Source organism: Maylandia zebra, linkage group LG6 (genome assembly GCF_041146795.1).
Source record: "Maylandia zebra isolate NMK-2024a linkage group LG6, Mzebra_GT3a, whole genome shotgun sequence".
Classification (NCBI taxonomy): Eukaryota; Metazoa; Chordata; class Actinopteri; order Cichliformes; family Cichlidae; genus Maylandia; species Maylandia zebra.
In genome coordinates this window covers 22,758,196-22,775,568 of record NC_135172.1, presented here as the reverse complement: position 1 = coordinate 22,775,568, position 17,373 = coordinate 22,758,196, and the positions used below count along the sequence as shown (strand labels likewise).

Below are 17,373 nucleotides of genomic sequence, written 5' to 3'. Positions count from 1 at the left end.
TTTCCTCCAAACCAAGACTCGACGACAAAGTCTCGACTGTTCACTGCAGATGAAATAAGGCGAAAGTTGTTTCTCTCTCTTAAACTCATTCATTCTGATATTTTCGCACTTTTATTTTTAAAGTAACTTTACTCTGCTGATCAGTCGAGGGGAATAACCTGGGGAGCTGAAATAAATCAGACGGCTTGTCTCACTTACTTGATGACTTGAGTCAATCAGATAACCCGGTCTCATTGATTAAGCCCTCGCGCAGACTCAGACGCTACACCGCCGCATTAAAAAGGGGACACATGGCTGCATATGTGGATAGCAGATGTTCCTGTCAAACCTGTGCTGCTGAGGTTAATGATTTGCTGGTTATCTCGTACTTAGTACTTGAGCGTGGAGTTTGGAGTCTGCCCTCCGCTCCGATAAAACAAAGCAGAAGAAGCTTGGAGCTGCTTTGCCTTTCCTTTTTTTGGCCCTGTGGTGCCACTTCATCCATTGACTGATTTTTAAATTCATCTGGCCGCAGAGAGAGGACGCACAATGCTGACTTTTGTTGTGTTCTTGATTTGTGCAGCCATATCTGTCTCAGCTTCTGCCAAAGGTGAGTTGATGAGTCTTTCTGAGGGGACTTTGGGGATGTTTAGAGGAAAGCTGTCAGTTATAGCGAAGCCTGATTGAGTTTATTTGGGACTAGAAGATTGATATCTTGATTTGTAGGTATTGGTCAAAACTCTGGCACTTTGCTGTTTTCTTGAGGCGTTTACAGAAAAGAAATGTTTGTTAGTTACTGATGGGCTTGTTGTTCCTTGCTTCTGAGACACTGAAACTTTCAAAGGCACAAATGAATGAATGCTGGCAGGAAAACAACCATCACATTCAATGTCAGTGGAGTGGCTTCCCATATAGTGCTGTTTGATGAAATCACCAGCTTATAAGAGGTAAAGGAGACCTAACATAAAAGCACGTAATATGTGCCATTTGTAATGATGACTGGCTTCAGATCTCTCTGAAATATCCTTTGAGGTTTCCCAGGGAGCAAAAAGATCCACAAACTGATCAAATAGGCTTCAGGGTGCACAGTGACCCATGATGAAATCAAATACTGACACGTCAGTCTGTCTTCCCCTGTGGAGTAATCTCATAAAGGGTGTCACTAATAGAGCCCGGGAGAGAGTTTTATCTTCTCTCACTTGGAGCACACCCAGTTAAATGACCGCTGATTGAATCACAACAGCTCTACAAACGTACCCACTATGCAGTTTGTCCATTTATATCAGGGAATTTGTTGCAAAATATGTTTTTAATATGAACAAGTTACTTTGATATAACTGGCAGTGTATGCGGCACCTCAGTTCATCTCAGCATTGCTCTGAAGTTAAATTAAAAGCTCTAAACTTTCAAATCTGCACATCACTTCCTCTAAGTGTTTTAATAATCAGTCTAAAAGCTATTTATTTGATGGCATTTAAAGTTTTCTACTAAGCAGAAACTGTTCAAATGAAATAAATGACCAAATTATGTCTTAGACTTTCTACAAACCTGAGCTGTTGTGTTATTGATGTGATTTTCTGAGAAACACTATCAGCTTATCAGCAACTATTCCTCAAATGTAAGAATTTGGAGCCTCAATGATTTAACTACACACAACATTATTCTCTTAAAAATGACAAACACTTGCTTTTTGAAGTGGTGGATTACTATTTCACTCTCATGATAATAATAGTAATCATAATCATAATAATGATGCATTGTCTGAGCTAAAAGTCTTTTCATAGATGATTGTAACCCGATGTTTGTTCACAAGCTGTGCTTCCTGTGTTTCTTCAGGTGCTGCTGCTGGACCCCGGCTGAACAACAACCAGCTGTACAAATTCAGCTACACCACTGAGGTTCTGGTAGACAGAGCCAGGGGGTCAAAAGAGGGCAGTGCTGGCTACAAGTTCTCAAGTGATGTGAACGTTAATCTGGTTTGGAGAGATCAGAGCAACAAGGATGACCAGCTGATTCAACTGGCGGTATGTGGACCCGAATCTATGCTGAGAGAGGACATAATGAGATTATATCGTACATTAATTTAATGTTAACTCTAAATTCATTTGAATGAAACGTTTTACTCAAGCTAGCTTGTGATAGAAAAAGAAGAAAACAAGCTTTTTGTTATAATTAATCAATCTCTCTTTAACAGATCTCAAATTTGAGGATAGAGCCTGTGTCGCCCAGATCAGAGAAAAAGAACATCCTACATGGATCCACAACCGAAAGTATTTTGGGAAAAAATAAACTAGCAGCTCTAACAAAGCCTTTCTTGGTGCATCTAAAAAATGGAAAGGTAAGAAAACCACTGTTGTAGCTTCAAAGGAATCTCTGACCTAATGTAATTGTCAGCTTTTTTGGAATGACAGTCATTATTTTCTTCTTCTCTTTTAAATGGAAGGCATGCTGATATAGGTAGTGATAGAAAGTCAGTACTGTCCTTGCAGAACTCACAGCACTGTTGCTGTCATCAGAGAGTTAATGAGTGTACTTTCATTATACTGAAGTGATGATGCTGGCAGCGGAAATACCAGACAGATGTGTGCATGCATGTGCAAAGGTCAGCTGGTTCAAAGGGTCAATAAATGAATGAATGAATGATGGAGTCTGACTAAAAGAGGGACTTTGGGCTTAAAACTTTAATAATTATTTAATAATTATTTAATAATTAAATATAATAATTATTATATGGTCTGTTTCAAAGCTTTATACTTTAGACGAGCATGAAGCGTGATGAGACTGAACTTTCATGTTGGCAGCTTGTTAAAACAAATCTAATAAGACTTTGTAACCAGTTTTCATTCAATAATTGTCACATTTAACAATGTATTAAAAATGTATCCATCCATCCATCCATCCATCCATCTTCATCCGCTTTATCTGGGGCCGGGTCGCGGGGGCAGCAGCCTAAGCAAAGAGGCCCAGACCTCCCTCTCCCCAGCCACCTCCTCCAGCTTATCCGGGGGAATACCAAGGCGTTCCCAGGCCAGCCGAGAGATATAATCTCTCCAGCATGTCCTGGGTCTGCCCCGGGGCCTCCTCCCGGTGGGACATGCCTGGAACACCTCACCCAGGAGGCGCCCAGGGGGCATCCTTGTCAGATGCCCGAACCACCTCAGCTGGCTCCTTTCGATGTGGAGCAGCAGCGGCTCTACTCTGAGCCCCTCCCGGATGGCCGAACTTCTCACCCTATCTCTAAGGGAGAGGCCAGCCACCCTTCGGAGGAAGCTCATTTCTGCCGCTTGTATCCGCGATCTCGTTCTTTCGGTCACTACCCACAGCTCGTGGCCATAGGTGAGGATAGGGACGTAGATCGACCGGTACATTGAGAGCTTCGCTTTTACACTCAGCTCCCTCTTCACCACGACGGACCGGTGCAGCGTCTGCATTACTGCAGCTGCAGCCCCAATCCGTCTGTCGATCTCCGGCTCCCTTCTCCCATCACTCGCGAACAAGACCCCGAGATACTTGAATCAGAATCAGAATCAGAATCAGAATACTTTATTGATCCCTGGGGGAAATTATTTTTTGTTACAGTGCTCCATTTTAAACCAACATTAAGACAAGACAGACAATACACTAACTAAGAATAGTACAATATATACATATATATACATACATACATACATACATAAGTCACTTATAAATAAATATTTGGAAAAGAAACATGTGTAGCTGTAGCAGCAAACAGTGTGTTAAGTGGATGCGTTGTACAGGGAGATGGCCACAGGCAGGAATGATTTCCTGTGTCGTTCAGTGGTGCTTTTCGGTAATCTCAGTCTCTCACTGAACGAGCTCCTGTGACTGACCAACATGTCATGGAGTGGGTGGGAGGTGTTATCCAACATTGTCTTTATCTTGGACAGCATCCGCCTCTCCGACACCACCTTGAGGGAGTCCAGCTCCATCCCCACAACTCCTCCACTTGGGGCAGGAACTCATCCCCGACCCGGAGTGGGCACTCCACCCTTTTCCGGCTGAGAACCATGGCCTCAGATTTGGAGGTGCTGATCCTCATTCCCGCTGCTTCACACTCGGCTGCGAACCGTTCCAGTGCGAGCTGGAGGCCCTCACCCGATGAAGCCAACAGAACCACATCATCCGCGAAAAGCAGAGATGAGATTTTGAGGCCACCAAAGTGAAAGCCCTCCGCCACTTGGCTGCGCCTAGAAATCCTGTCCATAAAAATTATGAACAGAACCGGAGACAAAGGGCAGCCCTGGCGGAGCCCATCACCCACCGGGAACGAGTCCGACTTATTGCCGGCAATGCGAACCAAGCTCTTGCAACGGTTGTATAGGGATCGAATGGCCCGTAGCAATGGGCCAGACACCCCATACTCCCGCAACACCTCCCACAGGACACCCCGAGGGACACGGTCGAATGCCTTCTCCAAGTCCACAAAACACATGTAGACTGGTTGGGCAAACTCCCATGCACCCTCAAGTATCCTCGAGAGGATAAAGAGCTGGTCCAGTGTTCCGCGACCAGGACGAAAACCGCATTGTTCCTCCTGTATCCGAGGTTCGACTAGCGGACGAACTCTCCTTTCCAGCACCCTGGCATAGACTTTCCCAGGGAGGCTGAGGAGTGTGATCCCCCTGTAGTTGGAACACACCCTCCGGTCCCCCTTCTTAAAGATGGGGACCACCACCCCGGTCTGCCAGTCCACAGGTACTGCCCCTGATCTCCACGCAACATTGCAGAGGCGTGTCAACCAAGACAGCCCTACAACGTCCAGAGCCTTCAGGAACTCGGGGCGGACCTCATCAACACCAGGGGCTCTGCCACCAAGGAGTTGTTTAACTGCCTCAGTGACCTCGCCCCCGGAAATTGGTGGGTCATTCCCCTCATCCCCAGACTCTGCTTCCTCCTCGGAAGACGTGTCAGTGGGATTAAGGAGGTCCTCGAAGTATTCCTTCCACCGCCTGACAATTTTCTCAGTCGACGTCAGCAGCGCTCCGCCAGCACTATACACAGTGCAGGTAGAGCACCGCTTTCCCCTCCTGAGACGCCTGACGGTTTGCCAGAATCTCTTTGAGGCAGTCCGAAAGTCTTTTTCCATGGCCTCTCCGAACTCCTCCCACACCCGAGTTTTTGCTTCAGCCACTGCCTGAGCCGCATTCCGCTTGGCCTGTCGATACCTGTCGGCTGCCTCCGGAGTCCCACAGGCTAACCAAGCCCGATAGGACTCCTTCTTCAGCCTGGTGGCTCCCTTCACCTCTGGTGTCCACCATTTGGTTCGGGGATTACCACCACGGCAGGCACCAACCACCTTGCGGCCGCAGCTCAATGCAGCAGCTTCAACAATGGAGACGCTGAACATGGTCCATTCGGACTCAATGTCCCCAGTCTCCCTCGGAATGCTGTTGAAGCTCTGCCGGAGGTGTGCGTTGAAGATCTCGCGGACTGGGGCCTCTGCTAGACGTTCCCAGCACACCCTCACTACGCGTTTAGGTGCACCAGGTCTGTCCAGCGTCCTCCCCCGCCACCTGATCCAACTCACCACCAGGTGGTGATCAGTTGACAGCTCAGAATAGAATTAGAATAGAATAGAATAGAATTCAACTTTATTGTCATTGCACATGCACAGGTACAGGGCAACGAAATGCAGTTTGCATCCATCCAGAAGTGCTTTAGTGATATAGATATATTACAATATATATTAGCAATAATATAGATATGTGAGTATATTACAGAAATGGGTCTATTATGGTATGTTATAATGTACACGGTATGAAGTATGTTGTGAATATTCTATAACTATAAGTATGTACAGGCTGTAGTGAGTACAAGCTATGTACAGGATATGAACAGGATATAAATATGAAAAACTATACAGAATATGAAATGAAATAAATAACTTTACAGAATCTGGGATATACAGCTATACAGAAATGGGAACTATGCAAGTTGTAAACAGTTGTAGGATTAAAGATTATCGAATGTACAGAATGATTATTTACACAGAGCTATACAGTAGTGCAGTTAAGATAAGTGAGGGTGTAGATAGTTTCTACAGAGGCTATATAAAGTGCTAGTGGTTGTGAGTGGTGGTTCAGTCCATGTTATTATTGTGTTTGAGGGTACAGTTGTCCAGCCCCTCAATGTATACATTGTAATGCAATACAGTATAATACAAAGACCTGCAATAACTTGTTTGAAGCAGTGTGTTCTATGAAGAGAGCACAACCTGCAAAAAAAGGGTTGAAAGTTAAATAAATGTCATTGAAATAAATTATAAAAAAATATATAAAAACTGCTCATCTAGAAAATCCTGACTAGATAGAAAAGCTAGACGATAATATAATAAAAAAATTATTTTTGTGGGGTTTTTTTTCTATTTTTCAAATTTTCAAATTTTGATTTGTTTTTAAACACATTTTTAATATGTGAAAACTGAGACAATCAAATATATAAGATTAGCAGAGAAAACAAAACAAAAAGGGTTTTTTAAAATGTAACTATCTGGCATAATTATATTTGCTCTTTTCAATATGTTTTATATCTTTTTTTTAACTTTTACATTTTAAATTTAAAATTTTTAAAATATGTTCATATTTATTTTTTGGGTTTTTTGCTGATAATAATTTTTAACAATTCTTTTAACTTTTCATATATTTTAACACATTTGTAATAATTTATTTTTTAAATTCTAGTATTTTTGCTTTTTTTTTATCTTGAAAAAAATTACACTATTAACACATTAAAACCTTTTTGAAGGAAAAAAGTGATGCAGTTATTTCTCACACCCAGTGTGTGGTGCAGTCAGTGAAGAGTTTTTTGTGTGTTGTTCAGACTTGTTTCAGACATCGCCTTCACTGGTAGATATGGATGCCACACTTCATCCAAACCTATTTAAATTTGTGTCTTGTACTGATCTGTAACTTCTGTAACAGGATTCAAGAAAGTCTCACACATTTTAGCTAAAATATCATCTTAGATCCAGTTTGGAGAAAAGTTTTGAGTGTATGTGAAATACGATAGAAGAGTGTCTCCCTTGGTGTTGTTAGTTTATTTTTACCGATGGCAAGCTGTGGCAGGAAAAATACACAGAGTAGCAGTGGAGCGTCTATTTATGGTGGTCCTATCTGATATTGTGGTTGGGGGGCCACGAATAAATTACATACTGTAAAGGAGACACTGTAGGGTGATGTAACTGGCTGATCCCTAAACTCATGACTGAGAGTCAAAGTCCATTATTGAGCCAAACTGAAGCCTCATTGGAGAAATTTGTGGTGTGATAAATTTAAATATATGGTCAGTCTGATCTGAATCATTTCAAGTCTGTTTACCAAAAAGCCTGAGAGTGATACAGCCGCATGATTCACAATATATCTGAGAGCACCATTTGCCATGTGTTGCATGTGTCTACAACATCAATAATACATTTGAGGTGATTTAAAAACACCCTGGATCTCTCAGTGTGCTCCTCAAAGAACTGACATGTTTCTTTTTCAATTGTTTCAACATACTCAACTCTTAAGTACTTAAGTTACTTAAGTAACTTCCAGACTTCTAGTGTGTTTGTTTGTGTTGAAAGTAGAAGTGTGATGTCTTATATATTTTAAACTAGAATGATTTGAAAATATATTATAACATTGCATTATACTATTTCTCCTTCAGGTCTTTTATTTTATGTGCTAATGCTAAAGTCATTCTAAGTTTTTAACATTTTTTATCTGCACTTCAAAGAACAGCGCTAATTACTGCACGTAATGCAAATAGTCCCTGATGTCACAACTATGCACACATGTTTCTGTACACGAGTGCGCAAAGGAAAACTGACACCTGTAAAGCCATTGTCAGTTACAGCATGCACAAAACGGAAGGTTGTTTGCCTCAGTTGCTATTTTAACTGCTGGTGCAGTTTGATATGCATTGTTTGAGAGCATAAAATTCTGCTCTGACATGTTGCTTTCTTTTTACATCTACACTGTAGGCAAAAGCATTTTATTCCTACCGGTCAGAACCTGCAACAGTCAAGAATCTAAAACGAGGCCTGGCCAGCTTGCTGCAAGTGCAGCTCAGTACTGGGAAGGTTGTAGAGGTTAGTGACAAACTAATCATTTCACAATCATTTTTAACATACATCCATGTACGTTACTAATAAAAACAAGCTGTCTGTTTAAACAGAATGATGTGTCTGGGAGGTGTACTGTTGAGTACAAGGCAGTAAAAGGTCAAGTAACAAGAACCAAGAATCTAGAGACATGTAAGACAGAAGAGGCTGGATTTACCACTCACAGTAAGGTCAGTCAACATCCAGAACAACTCCAACTCTAACCATACTAAACACTAACTTTTGCAAGCTGATTTCTGAAGTATTTCTGAATCCCGCCCCCTCCAGGTCCTGGGTGTGAGTAGGAAGTCCAGTTCTGTTACAGTGTTCACACTTGAAAATGGTTTCATCCGCTCAGCTGAGGCTGAAGAAACACACTCCCTGGCTGTTAATGCTCGCAGATCTGTTGCAGCTAAAGTCTCGTCCAGGTAAGTACCCTGACTGGGAATTCATCTGAGATTCCGTGTTTTATAACTGCACACTTCAAATTGTACTTCCTTCTATCCTAGGCAAAGCCTGAAATTGGTTGGTACAGAGGCAGGACCACTGGAGGCTGCCGGGAAAGATGCTGCTGCAGTTGTCAAGTCAATAGATGCCAAACTGGCAGCTGTTGGTATTGCGGCTGAGAAGGTCAAATCTGAGTGCAAAGGCTGCCCATCGGTGAGTAACTGTTTACTTACAAATCTTCACTGTCACACAGCTTTGTTCTCATGGATGCTATGGCTGCTCCTCCCTGACCCTGGTTCTGCCAGAGGTTTCTTCCTGTCAAAAGGCAGTTATTCCTTCCTCTCCCCTTATAAGGGGAGTTGCCTGATTGTTGGGGATCCCTCCCTACTATAGATACTATAGAGATGTGTAGAACGCCTTCAGGCAACTGTTGTTTTGATTTGGTGCAATATACTGTAAATAAAATGTAATTGATCTGAATATTTCACTATCTTTTCTTTTCTTTTGTTATGGTATTATCACCCATGTATAGCTAACATAGCTTATCTGGCTCTGAGAATTAATTCGCTATTATGTATTTCTATTCACATAAATAACACGTCTCTTTAAATTTGTATTAACAGGACAGGGAAAGGTCTTGTACTTGTGTTTCCTCTCCAGGAGCACTTTTCATGCATTTAAACCTCGTTCTGAATAGGAAAAGTGGTTTCAAGTTGAGCTGTTCAAGTCATTAAAACAAAATGACTTGTAATAGTACAGTCTTGGTAAACAGATACAGTTTATTTTTGTACTTTGATTACTAAGTGAAGATGATCTGTGTTCTAATCCCCTCTCCCCTGTGTTCTTCCTCTTAGCTTTTTGAACATTGGCAGGCTGAGAAGAAGCAGCTGGAGCCAGAGAGCCTGTCCAAAACCAGGGCTCCTCGGAGCTTCCTGGCCCTCATCCAGACCATTAGGAAGGCGCCCAAGGACGAGATCCTCAAAGTGCTGAGGAGTGCCAGCAAGACGTCTCTGTAAGTGAGAGCCTTGCTCCATATATATATATATATATATATATATATATAAAATATTTTTTTTTTTTTGCATCTTATTTCCTCTTTACTGCTCTGCCCTGTTTAACTTCTTTCTGCTGGTATCAGACCTCAGGTTGTTGATGCTGTAACATCCTCCCAGACCTCTGAATCCCTGGATGCCATGCTTGAATTCCTTAACTTCACTGATGCCAAAGGTTTGGTTCTGCAGGAGAGGTTTCTCTATGCATGTGGCTTTGCTTCACATCCCAATGAGAGAATGCTCCAGGCCCTGCTGGTGAGTTAAAGGAAAGTTTAAGAATTTCTCCCACTTAGAAGGTATCGTAAGAAACTGGTGCCCTCTAGGTAATAAGATAATAATGCAGGATTCACTCCCAGTTGGTTGTAAACAAAGAATAATTTTGCTTAAGTTACCTGCCAGCAGTCAGTGTTTTCAGCAAATTGTTATAAGGAACATTTTCCTTTCAGGATATTTCTAAAGGGAAGATCGGCAGTACTGACATCAAAGAATCTGTGGTGATCATTATGGGAGCCCTGGTCCACAAACTGTGTCAGAAAGGAGGCTGCAACTTACCTGTGAGTCATCTAAAGAAGAAGTGACACTGAACAAAGCCCAGCATTTCTTAAGGGCCAGAAAGTGTACCCTACATACTGGAATATACTACAAATGCAATAAAAATGACCAACAGTTAACTGATGATTTTTCTGCTTCATGTTTGTCTCTCAGATCGTGGAGCAGGTCAAGAAGATGATATTGAACGCTCCCGACAGCACAACGGTTGAGTCGGAGGTCCAGATGTACCTTTTGGCCCTAAAAAACTCTCTCCTGCCCGAGGCCATTCCTATTTTCACCAAATATGCAGAATCAGAAGTGGGAGCCTACAACACCATTGCCCTCACTGCCCTGCAGAGATACGATGTGAATCTCATGACCAGTGAGGTATGTATCGAATATTACTCTGTGGTTAAACAATTACACACAAATACTTTCCTGCCAGCTAATTATTTTTTTTTTTTTTTTTTTTAGGTCAAGCAAACAGTGAACAGGGTTTACCACCAGAATCGCCGCATCTATGAGAAAAATGTGAGAGCCGCCGCTGCTGACGTCATCCTCAGTAGCAACCCCACATACATGGAGGTGAAGAATCTGCTTCTGTCCATCGGAAACTTGCCACATGAAATGAACAAGTACATGCTGTCAAAGATCCAGGACATCCTACGCTTCCAGATGCCTGCCAGGTGTGTTACAGGAAAATAACCTGTCTCTGCATCATAGCTCAGAAGGACTTGACAGTTATATGATGACAATATATTAAAACTGTTAAATAGGTTTCCCTTTTTTTTTTTCAGCAAAGTGCTAGGGCAAGCTATGAAGGACATGATTTCTTGTAACTATAACCGCTTTGCAAAGGTTGGATCATCATCTGCATTTTCAGGATTCATGGCTCGTAAGTGACAAAAGAATGACATTTTTTTTTAAATTGTGATGAAATATTAAAAGTAAGTCAGCTTAATTAAAGAAAATATCAATCTTTGACTATATAAGCAAACACAGTTACATGCATACTAACTGAGTACTTCTAATGTCTTGCTCCCTACAGAGTCCCCCGATCTGACCTCCACATACAGTTTGGACATCTTGTATTCAGGCTCTGGGATTCTCAGAAGAAGCAACATGAATATTTTTGGTGCTACTAACGAAGCAATGCTACATGGATTACAGGTGAACTTAAAGAGTTTCATAAAATCACTGAATCCTCAAAAATAGAGCGAATTACTGAAATAAATGGGAACATTTCTCTTCCAGGTGGCGATCGAGGCCCAGGGTCTGGAGACTCTGATTGCTGCCACACCTGATGAGGGGGAGGAAGACCTGGAGTCCTTTGCCGGGATGTCGGCTCTGCTTTTCGACATCCAGCTGCGTCCTGTCACCTTCTTCAAGGGTTACAGTGACCTCATGTCTAAAATGTTCTCCATGACTGGAGACCCCATCAATGTCGTGAAGGGTCTCATCCTGCTCTCGGATCATTCTGAGGTAAGATCCCAATCACAGTTATCAGCTGTTCCCAGAAGCCTTTCCACTCCTTCAAAAACAGTGTCAGATTTGCAGATTGTAGTTCACTCTGTTCAAGGAAAAGCAGCACACACTTAAAAACATACACGTGTACACTCTGTGTGAAGTCAGAAGTGCCGTCATTGTTGCTACATCACGTTGCCACGTGGATGACTAAGAGTGCAATAAGCAGACTTTGACACTGGAGACGGAGGCTGAAGAGGCTTAACGCTGAAGTCAAACTTAGCATAAATGTCAAGAAAGCGTAGAGGAGGCAGGGCAGAAAAAGCTCACATGAGTCATGCTGGGCAACACACCTATTTCACTTGGTCAGATGCAACGACTATGTGTACACAGACACAGAGAGGAACGGGTCACACTTAATAACTCCAGCTGTCGAGGTGAATGACGCAAGTGTGAGTAGGGTCTAAATGTGTGAAGCTGAAACAAGGATGAGGTATTGTGAAACAGGTGCTATTTTAAAAACAGTGCTTTTTTTTAAAATTTTACTTTCATATGATATTCTATCCCTTTTGTATTGGCTTTTCGGTGGAAATACATGGAATCGGTTCTGACTTCAGTGTATCCATAGAAAAGGGTTACTTCCTGTCTGTGACTGTGACAAGCTCATTATTTCCTACAAAAGCAGATTTCAATCTAGAATCTTTCTGTGTATACAAAAGCCAAGTTGATCATTGTTATTTTCTATTTTGGACTGAATTCAGACATTGATCATTTTATTTTTTGTCAGCTTGTGAGTATTTATGTTGTCGACTTAATAAACTATTGTTAGTTTGGGTAGTAGAAGTGATTCATTCTCATTCATGACTGATATATAATTATGTTTGTCAGAGTGTGATGAAGACTTAGAGTTAATATGGTCTGGTGTGTTTTTTCTCATTTTCTGGCCTAATATACACAAAGAATAAATGTGATATGAAGTTTAAACTAGAAAAGAAGTTTCTTGTTTTCCTAGGGTTAATTTCCACATGCTTACAGCACTTAATATCTAGAAAGACTCACATTTCTTTCTTTTTCTTTTTTTGCAAACTATCTTAATTTCAATTAAGCATCCATTGTGGGATTTCTTCTTATTTGCTGTCTTTCAGGTCATCCAGCTCCAGTCTGGTCTGAAGGCAAGTGCGGAGTTTCAAGGAGGTCTCGCCATTGACATTTCTGGAGGCATGGAGATCAGTCTGTGGTACAGAGAGTCCAAGACCAGTGTTAACAACAGGTACATTGAAATAAACAACTTTTACCATAAAACAGCGTACAACACAGCACAAAAAGCCTTTTGATAGACAGACAGTTCTTAGAAAACACTCTCTGCGACTGAACGTCGATTCTAAACCCCATCACTCCACTGCAAATAGATTTCTGTTGATGTTGGATTTACGTGAACTTTAGACAGTCTATAAGTGTTGTCTGATTCATTTGTTCCATCTGCACTTTGGATTTGCTCCAGTATTGTGCTTCACTCCTGTCTCACTGGTAGGGTTGTGTGGCTATGACATCAGGTCTGTCTGGTTCTCTATTTTAAAAACATTACAGTCAATGCACAACAGTAACTCAATATCAGTTAGCTGTCGGCATCCGGTGATGAAAGAGTAATGCTACAGATTTTTAATATTCATATGTGGTTTGATGGACTGCACATCAGTGCTGATGTCCTGCATCTAGAATGTTTAAACTTGAGTCCCGGAGCTGGTTAATTAATTAAGTGATTAAAGAGAAGCTTCAGAATGATTCACTGTGATGATGATGTTAGAAACAATGCCTTGGTTTGTAGACCATTGTTTGGAGGGGTGTTCGCAACTTGAAGTTGGACTTCAGGACTGTTTGTGTGCAGGGGACTGGCAGAGGCAGGTGAATGGATCAGCATAGCTGTACCTCTTCCACTCTGATAATAGAGTGGCAGACTATCTATAGAAGCAGAACAAACCACATTGGTATCTCACCATGTCTACATGAGCAAAGTTTTGACTATTTAGTGCTCAGGCATTAGGGTAGACATTGGGATTGGGCTTATATATGTACCTTTCCCTCTGTGAGTGTCTTCTTAACTGAAACTTGCTTGACTTCTGTTCACTTTATCCTCATTCATGTGATAAACCCCACCAAGAAGTAGGCTTATACTGGTGGTATCACCAGTACGTTGATAGCATATTAGAAGGAGAAGCACATTATAGTCAGTGGTGGTTCTATAGTCTGTTCATAGGGTTCACCTCCAACAAGCATTCATCACCACTGTGTTATAAATAATCTGACATGAAGAAAACAATTCTTACTTGACTGTGACGTGTCATGACCAACAGAGGAGGCAAATTTAACGAGTAGAGAAAAGAAAATATTGAGATGCTAGCGGAAGTTATGTAATAAAAGCACCTCTGCCAAACAGTAAATGATAGACTAGACAGCTTTTAGTTATTTAGCATTATATTTAATTATCAGCTACACTCACCAAGTTTTGCTATTTTTTTTCATTCTCAGAAGGTTAACGGCTTTTTTTTTTTTTTTTTTTTTTACTGAGTGGCTGTCCTCGCTGTCATTAGGTTTGTTTAAACAGAATCATGCACTCCACTTGCAGTGTCAGGGAGTGGAGTCAGGTGGGGGCCCCAGTAAATTAGGTCAGGTCTCTCCTACTGTCACTGCAAACTTTGCACATTGCAACTACTGTGGTTGCTCACTCACCAGACCAAAGCACAGATTTCAAACGGTCTAATGTCCATTCCTTGTGTTTCTTGGCCCAAACAAATCTGTTCTACTTGTTGCTTTTCCTTTAGTAGTGGTTTCTTAACAGCTATTTGATCATAAAACCCTGACTCCTCTGAACAGCTGATGTAGAGATGGGGTGCAGTGACTGCGCCTGAGGACACATTCAAAGTTTTGGCAATTTTCTGGACTGACTGACCTTCAGTTCTTAAAGTAATGATGGACTGTCATTTCTCTTTACTTAGCTGATTGGTTCTTGCCATAATATGAATTCTAAAAGTTGTCAAATTGGGACAATCAGTTGTATACCAACCTGACTTCTGCACAACACAACTAATTGTCCCAACCCCATTTAAGAAAGCAAACTCCACAAATGAACGAGGCACACCTGTGAAGTGAAAACATTTCAGGTGACTACATCCTGAAGCTCACTGAGAGAAGGCCAAGGGTTTGCAGTGCTTTCAACAAAGCAGGGGGTGGCTATTTCCAGGATCTAAAATATTAAACACATTTAGTTATATTTTTTTCCTTTGCTTCATAATTCTATATATCTTGTTTCATATATTTGATGTCTTCAGTATGTATCTACAATGTAGAAAGTAGTAAAAAAAAGTGCATCCAAACTTTTGACTGGTAGTGTATTCCAACTTCAGACCTACAAAGCCAAGAGTCCCAGCATTGTCTGTTGAACACATTGTTTTGATTTGGCTGTGTTTTCAGAGCAGCATTAGTAGTCACTGGCAACGTTACTGTGGACATGGACTTTTTAAGAGCGGGTGTGGAGGTCAGCTTTGATACAGACGCATCACTGGACTTCATTACCACTGTCCAGTTCTCAGAATACCCCTTCCTGGTGTGCCTGCAGATGGACAAATCTACCTTCCCAGTCAGGTACTAAATAATAAAAAAAATGTTGCCATCTTTGAATAATCTCTTATATTACTTAACTTTTTATTTGTAATGCTCTTCCTTCAGTGAATACCTGACCAAGTATGAGAGCCTGCCATCAGGGAAGAGTGTTGTATCTCGCAAAGGCAGAAAGACACTCATTCCTGGTTCCGAATTCCCTCTTCACCAGGAGAACTCGAACATGTGCAAGAGGGTTTTCGACTCCAACTGGTAGAAAAGAAACCGTCGGTTTTCCACACGCCCAAGTGCTTCACTGCATTCAGGGACAGCAGCCACACCTCTGGTGTGACACAGCAGGTTGTGAAAAAGCAGTAAAAGACCATAAGAAAAGAAAAGTGGTGCCTTTTTTTTATTATTAACAACACATGCAATGTTTACATTCCTGTGAGTATTTAAGTAATTGTAATTCAAGCTTTGTTTCCAATCAGGGATCCTTTCTTTGTGTTTTTATGGATTTATTTGAAAATATATTTATGATGGGCACATACAAGATGTATGTTTTATATGATGTGAAATACTCAGCATGAATAGTGCCACTGTAATCTTCTCCAACACAGTTACAGCAAAGAGAAACATGTAAATATCAGACTTCAGAGCGCAGGTTAACTCAGAACACATGTGCTCTTTTCCCGAACCAATTCTTCTTCTTTCTTTCTTTCTTTTTTTTTTTTTTTTTAATTAAATGTATTTTAAAGAGGAGTAGTTTATTGTTTTACATCACTGTATAACCCTTGACAAGCTTGAAATCACTTCAGGGTAATGTTCTCAATTAATTCAGTCTTTTACAATCTTATTGAAGATTTAAGTTGCTCCTACAAAGTTAACAGATTTGTTAGCTTTGTCATTACTTTATGAATTATCAGATGAAAGCTGAATCAATAAAAGTGAATCCATTACCATAATTTATTTTTTTGTATAGGAATATAATTGGTGTTTGTCTGAAAATGTTTGGGCACAACATGAACTTCATTCCATGTTAAGGAAACAGATTGGTTGACAAAAAGTGTACACTAAAAAATAAAGTTTTACATGTCAAAGTCGCTATATTTGTCTATTTACCCCATGAAAGCGATTGAATGTATGCATGTACAGTACTGCGCAAACATTTTAGAGACAAAAATAAACTCAGGATGCTTCTAAAAACTATTTTATGTTTTAATTTTTGTCCTTATGTTCATGGAAAGTAACACGAATAGAAACAAATTAGGACTGTCTTGTGATGTGATTGCACCAATTACAACACCCGGCAACATGTTGGTGGATTCGGTTAGGATGCTTTGTTTGAATTTGGCTTTCAACTAGATCTTAATCACACACCTGCAAAGTTTTGTGATGGAGTCAAGTTGAAATCACAATCTAAAATAATATTGCAACTTTGACATAAATTAACCTTAGCTTCCTTGAGTATTTGGCAAGTATGTAGTTCCAGGTATCTTGGAGAACAAGCAGCAGTTAGTGAATTTAAATAGTCTTCTGTTTCTTTATGCTATCCAATACTGACTCAGAGTTCAAGACGTTAATCTGTATTCAAAATCCAGTGCTCTTTGGGAGCTGTAACGTCTGCAGCACTCCCAGTTTTCTGTTTCTGCGGTTGCTTCAGAATAAATGTGGGACTGCTTCATTTCCTCTGTTGGTACTGCATGATAAATAAAAATCTAACTTACACAAAATGTGGCTAAATTTGATAAAGACCCTCAAGTAACATCATCTACTTATATTTTCAGAAAGCCTACATGTTAACACCACTGAGCTTGCATAACAAAAACCGAGCTCAGTATTGACTGTTCTCCTCCTCATTACAAACATGAAGACAACACTGGCCCATTGTCATGATCCTGGGTCTGCTGACCCAGCGTTTTGTGTTTAGTTTATGTAGCCTTCAGGTTTCCTAAGTTCATCGTTTTCATGCCTAGGTGTTTCTAGTTATTTTCCCCTCGTGTTTCCACCATGTTAAGTCTCCCCTGCTTTTCATGTATTTCATGTCTGTGGCTTATGTTGTCAAGTTCAGGTTGTCATGTCTATGTCTCACTCTGTTTCCTGTTTTATTGTGAAGAGGTCTGGCGTTTCTGTGTTCATCGTGTTCAGTTTTACTCTCCCACTGTGACGTCATTATGTTCATGTGTGCCAGCTGTTTCCCCA

The 17,373-nt window shown here is 41.0% G+C and overlaps 2 protein-coding genes across 2 annotated transcripts in view; one reads left to right on the top strand and one right to left on the bottom strand.

The window, feature by feature from the left end:
• Positions 1-17,373, bottom strand: part of gucy1a1 (guanylate cyclase 1 soluble subunit alpha 1) — a 250,801-nt gene that overhangs the window by 44,666 nt on the left and 188,762 nt on the right. The window lies entirely within an intron of this gene.
• mttp (microsomal triglyceride transfer protein) lies at positions 156-16,489 on the top strand. The gene is made up of 18 exons (XM_004549500.6): positions 156-589; positions 1,816-2,003; positions 2,174-2,317; positions 7,964-8,071; positions 8,158-8,274; positions 8,372-8,511; positions 8,593-8,743; positions 9,385-9,542; positions 9,669-9,837; positions 10,029-10,136; positions 10,288-10,500; positions 10,588-10,799; positions 10,911-11,008; positions 11,162-11,283; positions 11,368-11,595; positions 12,723-12,847; positions 15,046-15,216; positions 15,301-16,489. The coding sequence occupies exons 1-18, from the start codon at positions 529-531 to the stop codon at positions 15,446-15,448; spliced, it is 2,661 nt and encodes an 886-aa protein (XP_004549557.1). The 5' UTR covers positions 156-528; the 3' UTR covers positions 15,449-16,489.

What these genes read in the sequence shown, in the direction of transcription:
- mttp (XM_004549500.6), top strand. Translation starts at nt 529, where the DNA reads ATGCTGACTTTTGTTGTGTTCTTGATTTGTGCAGCCATATCTGTCTCA. An exon ending in ACCAGCTGATTCAACTGGCG is followed by an intron (nt 2,004 to 2,173) that starts GTATGTGGACCC and finishes TCTCTTTAACAG; the next exon opens with ATCTCAAATTTGAGGATAGA. An exon ending in TGCATCTAAAAAATGGAAAG is followed by an intron (nt 2,318 to 7,963) that starts GTAAGAAAACCA and finishes TCTACACTGTAG; the next exon opens with GCAAAAGCATTTTATTCCTA.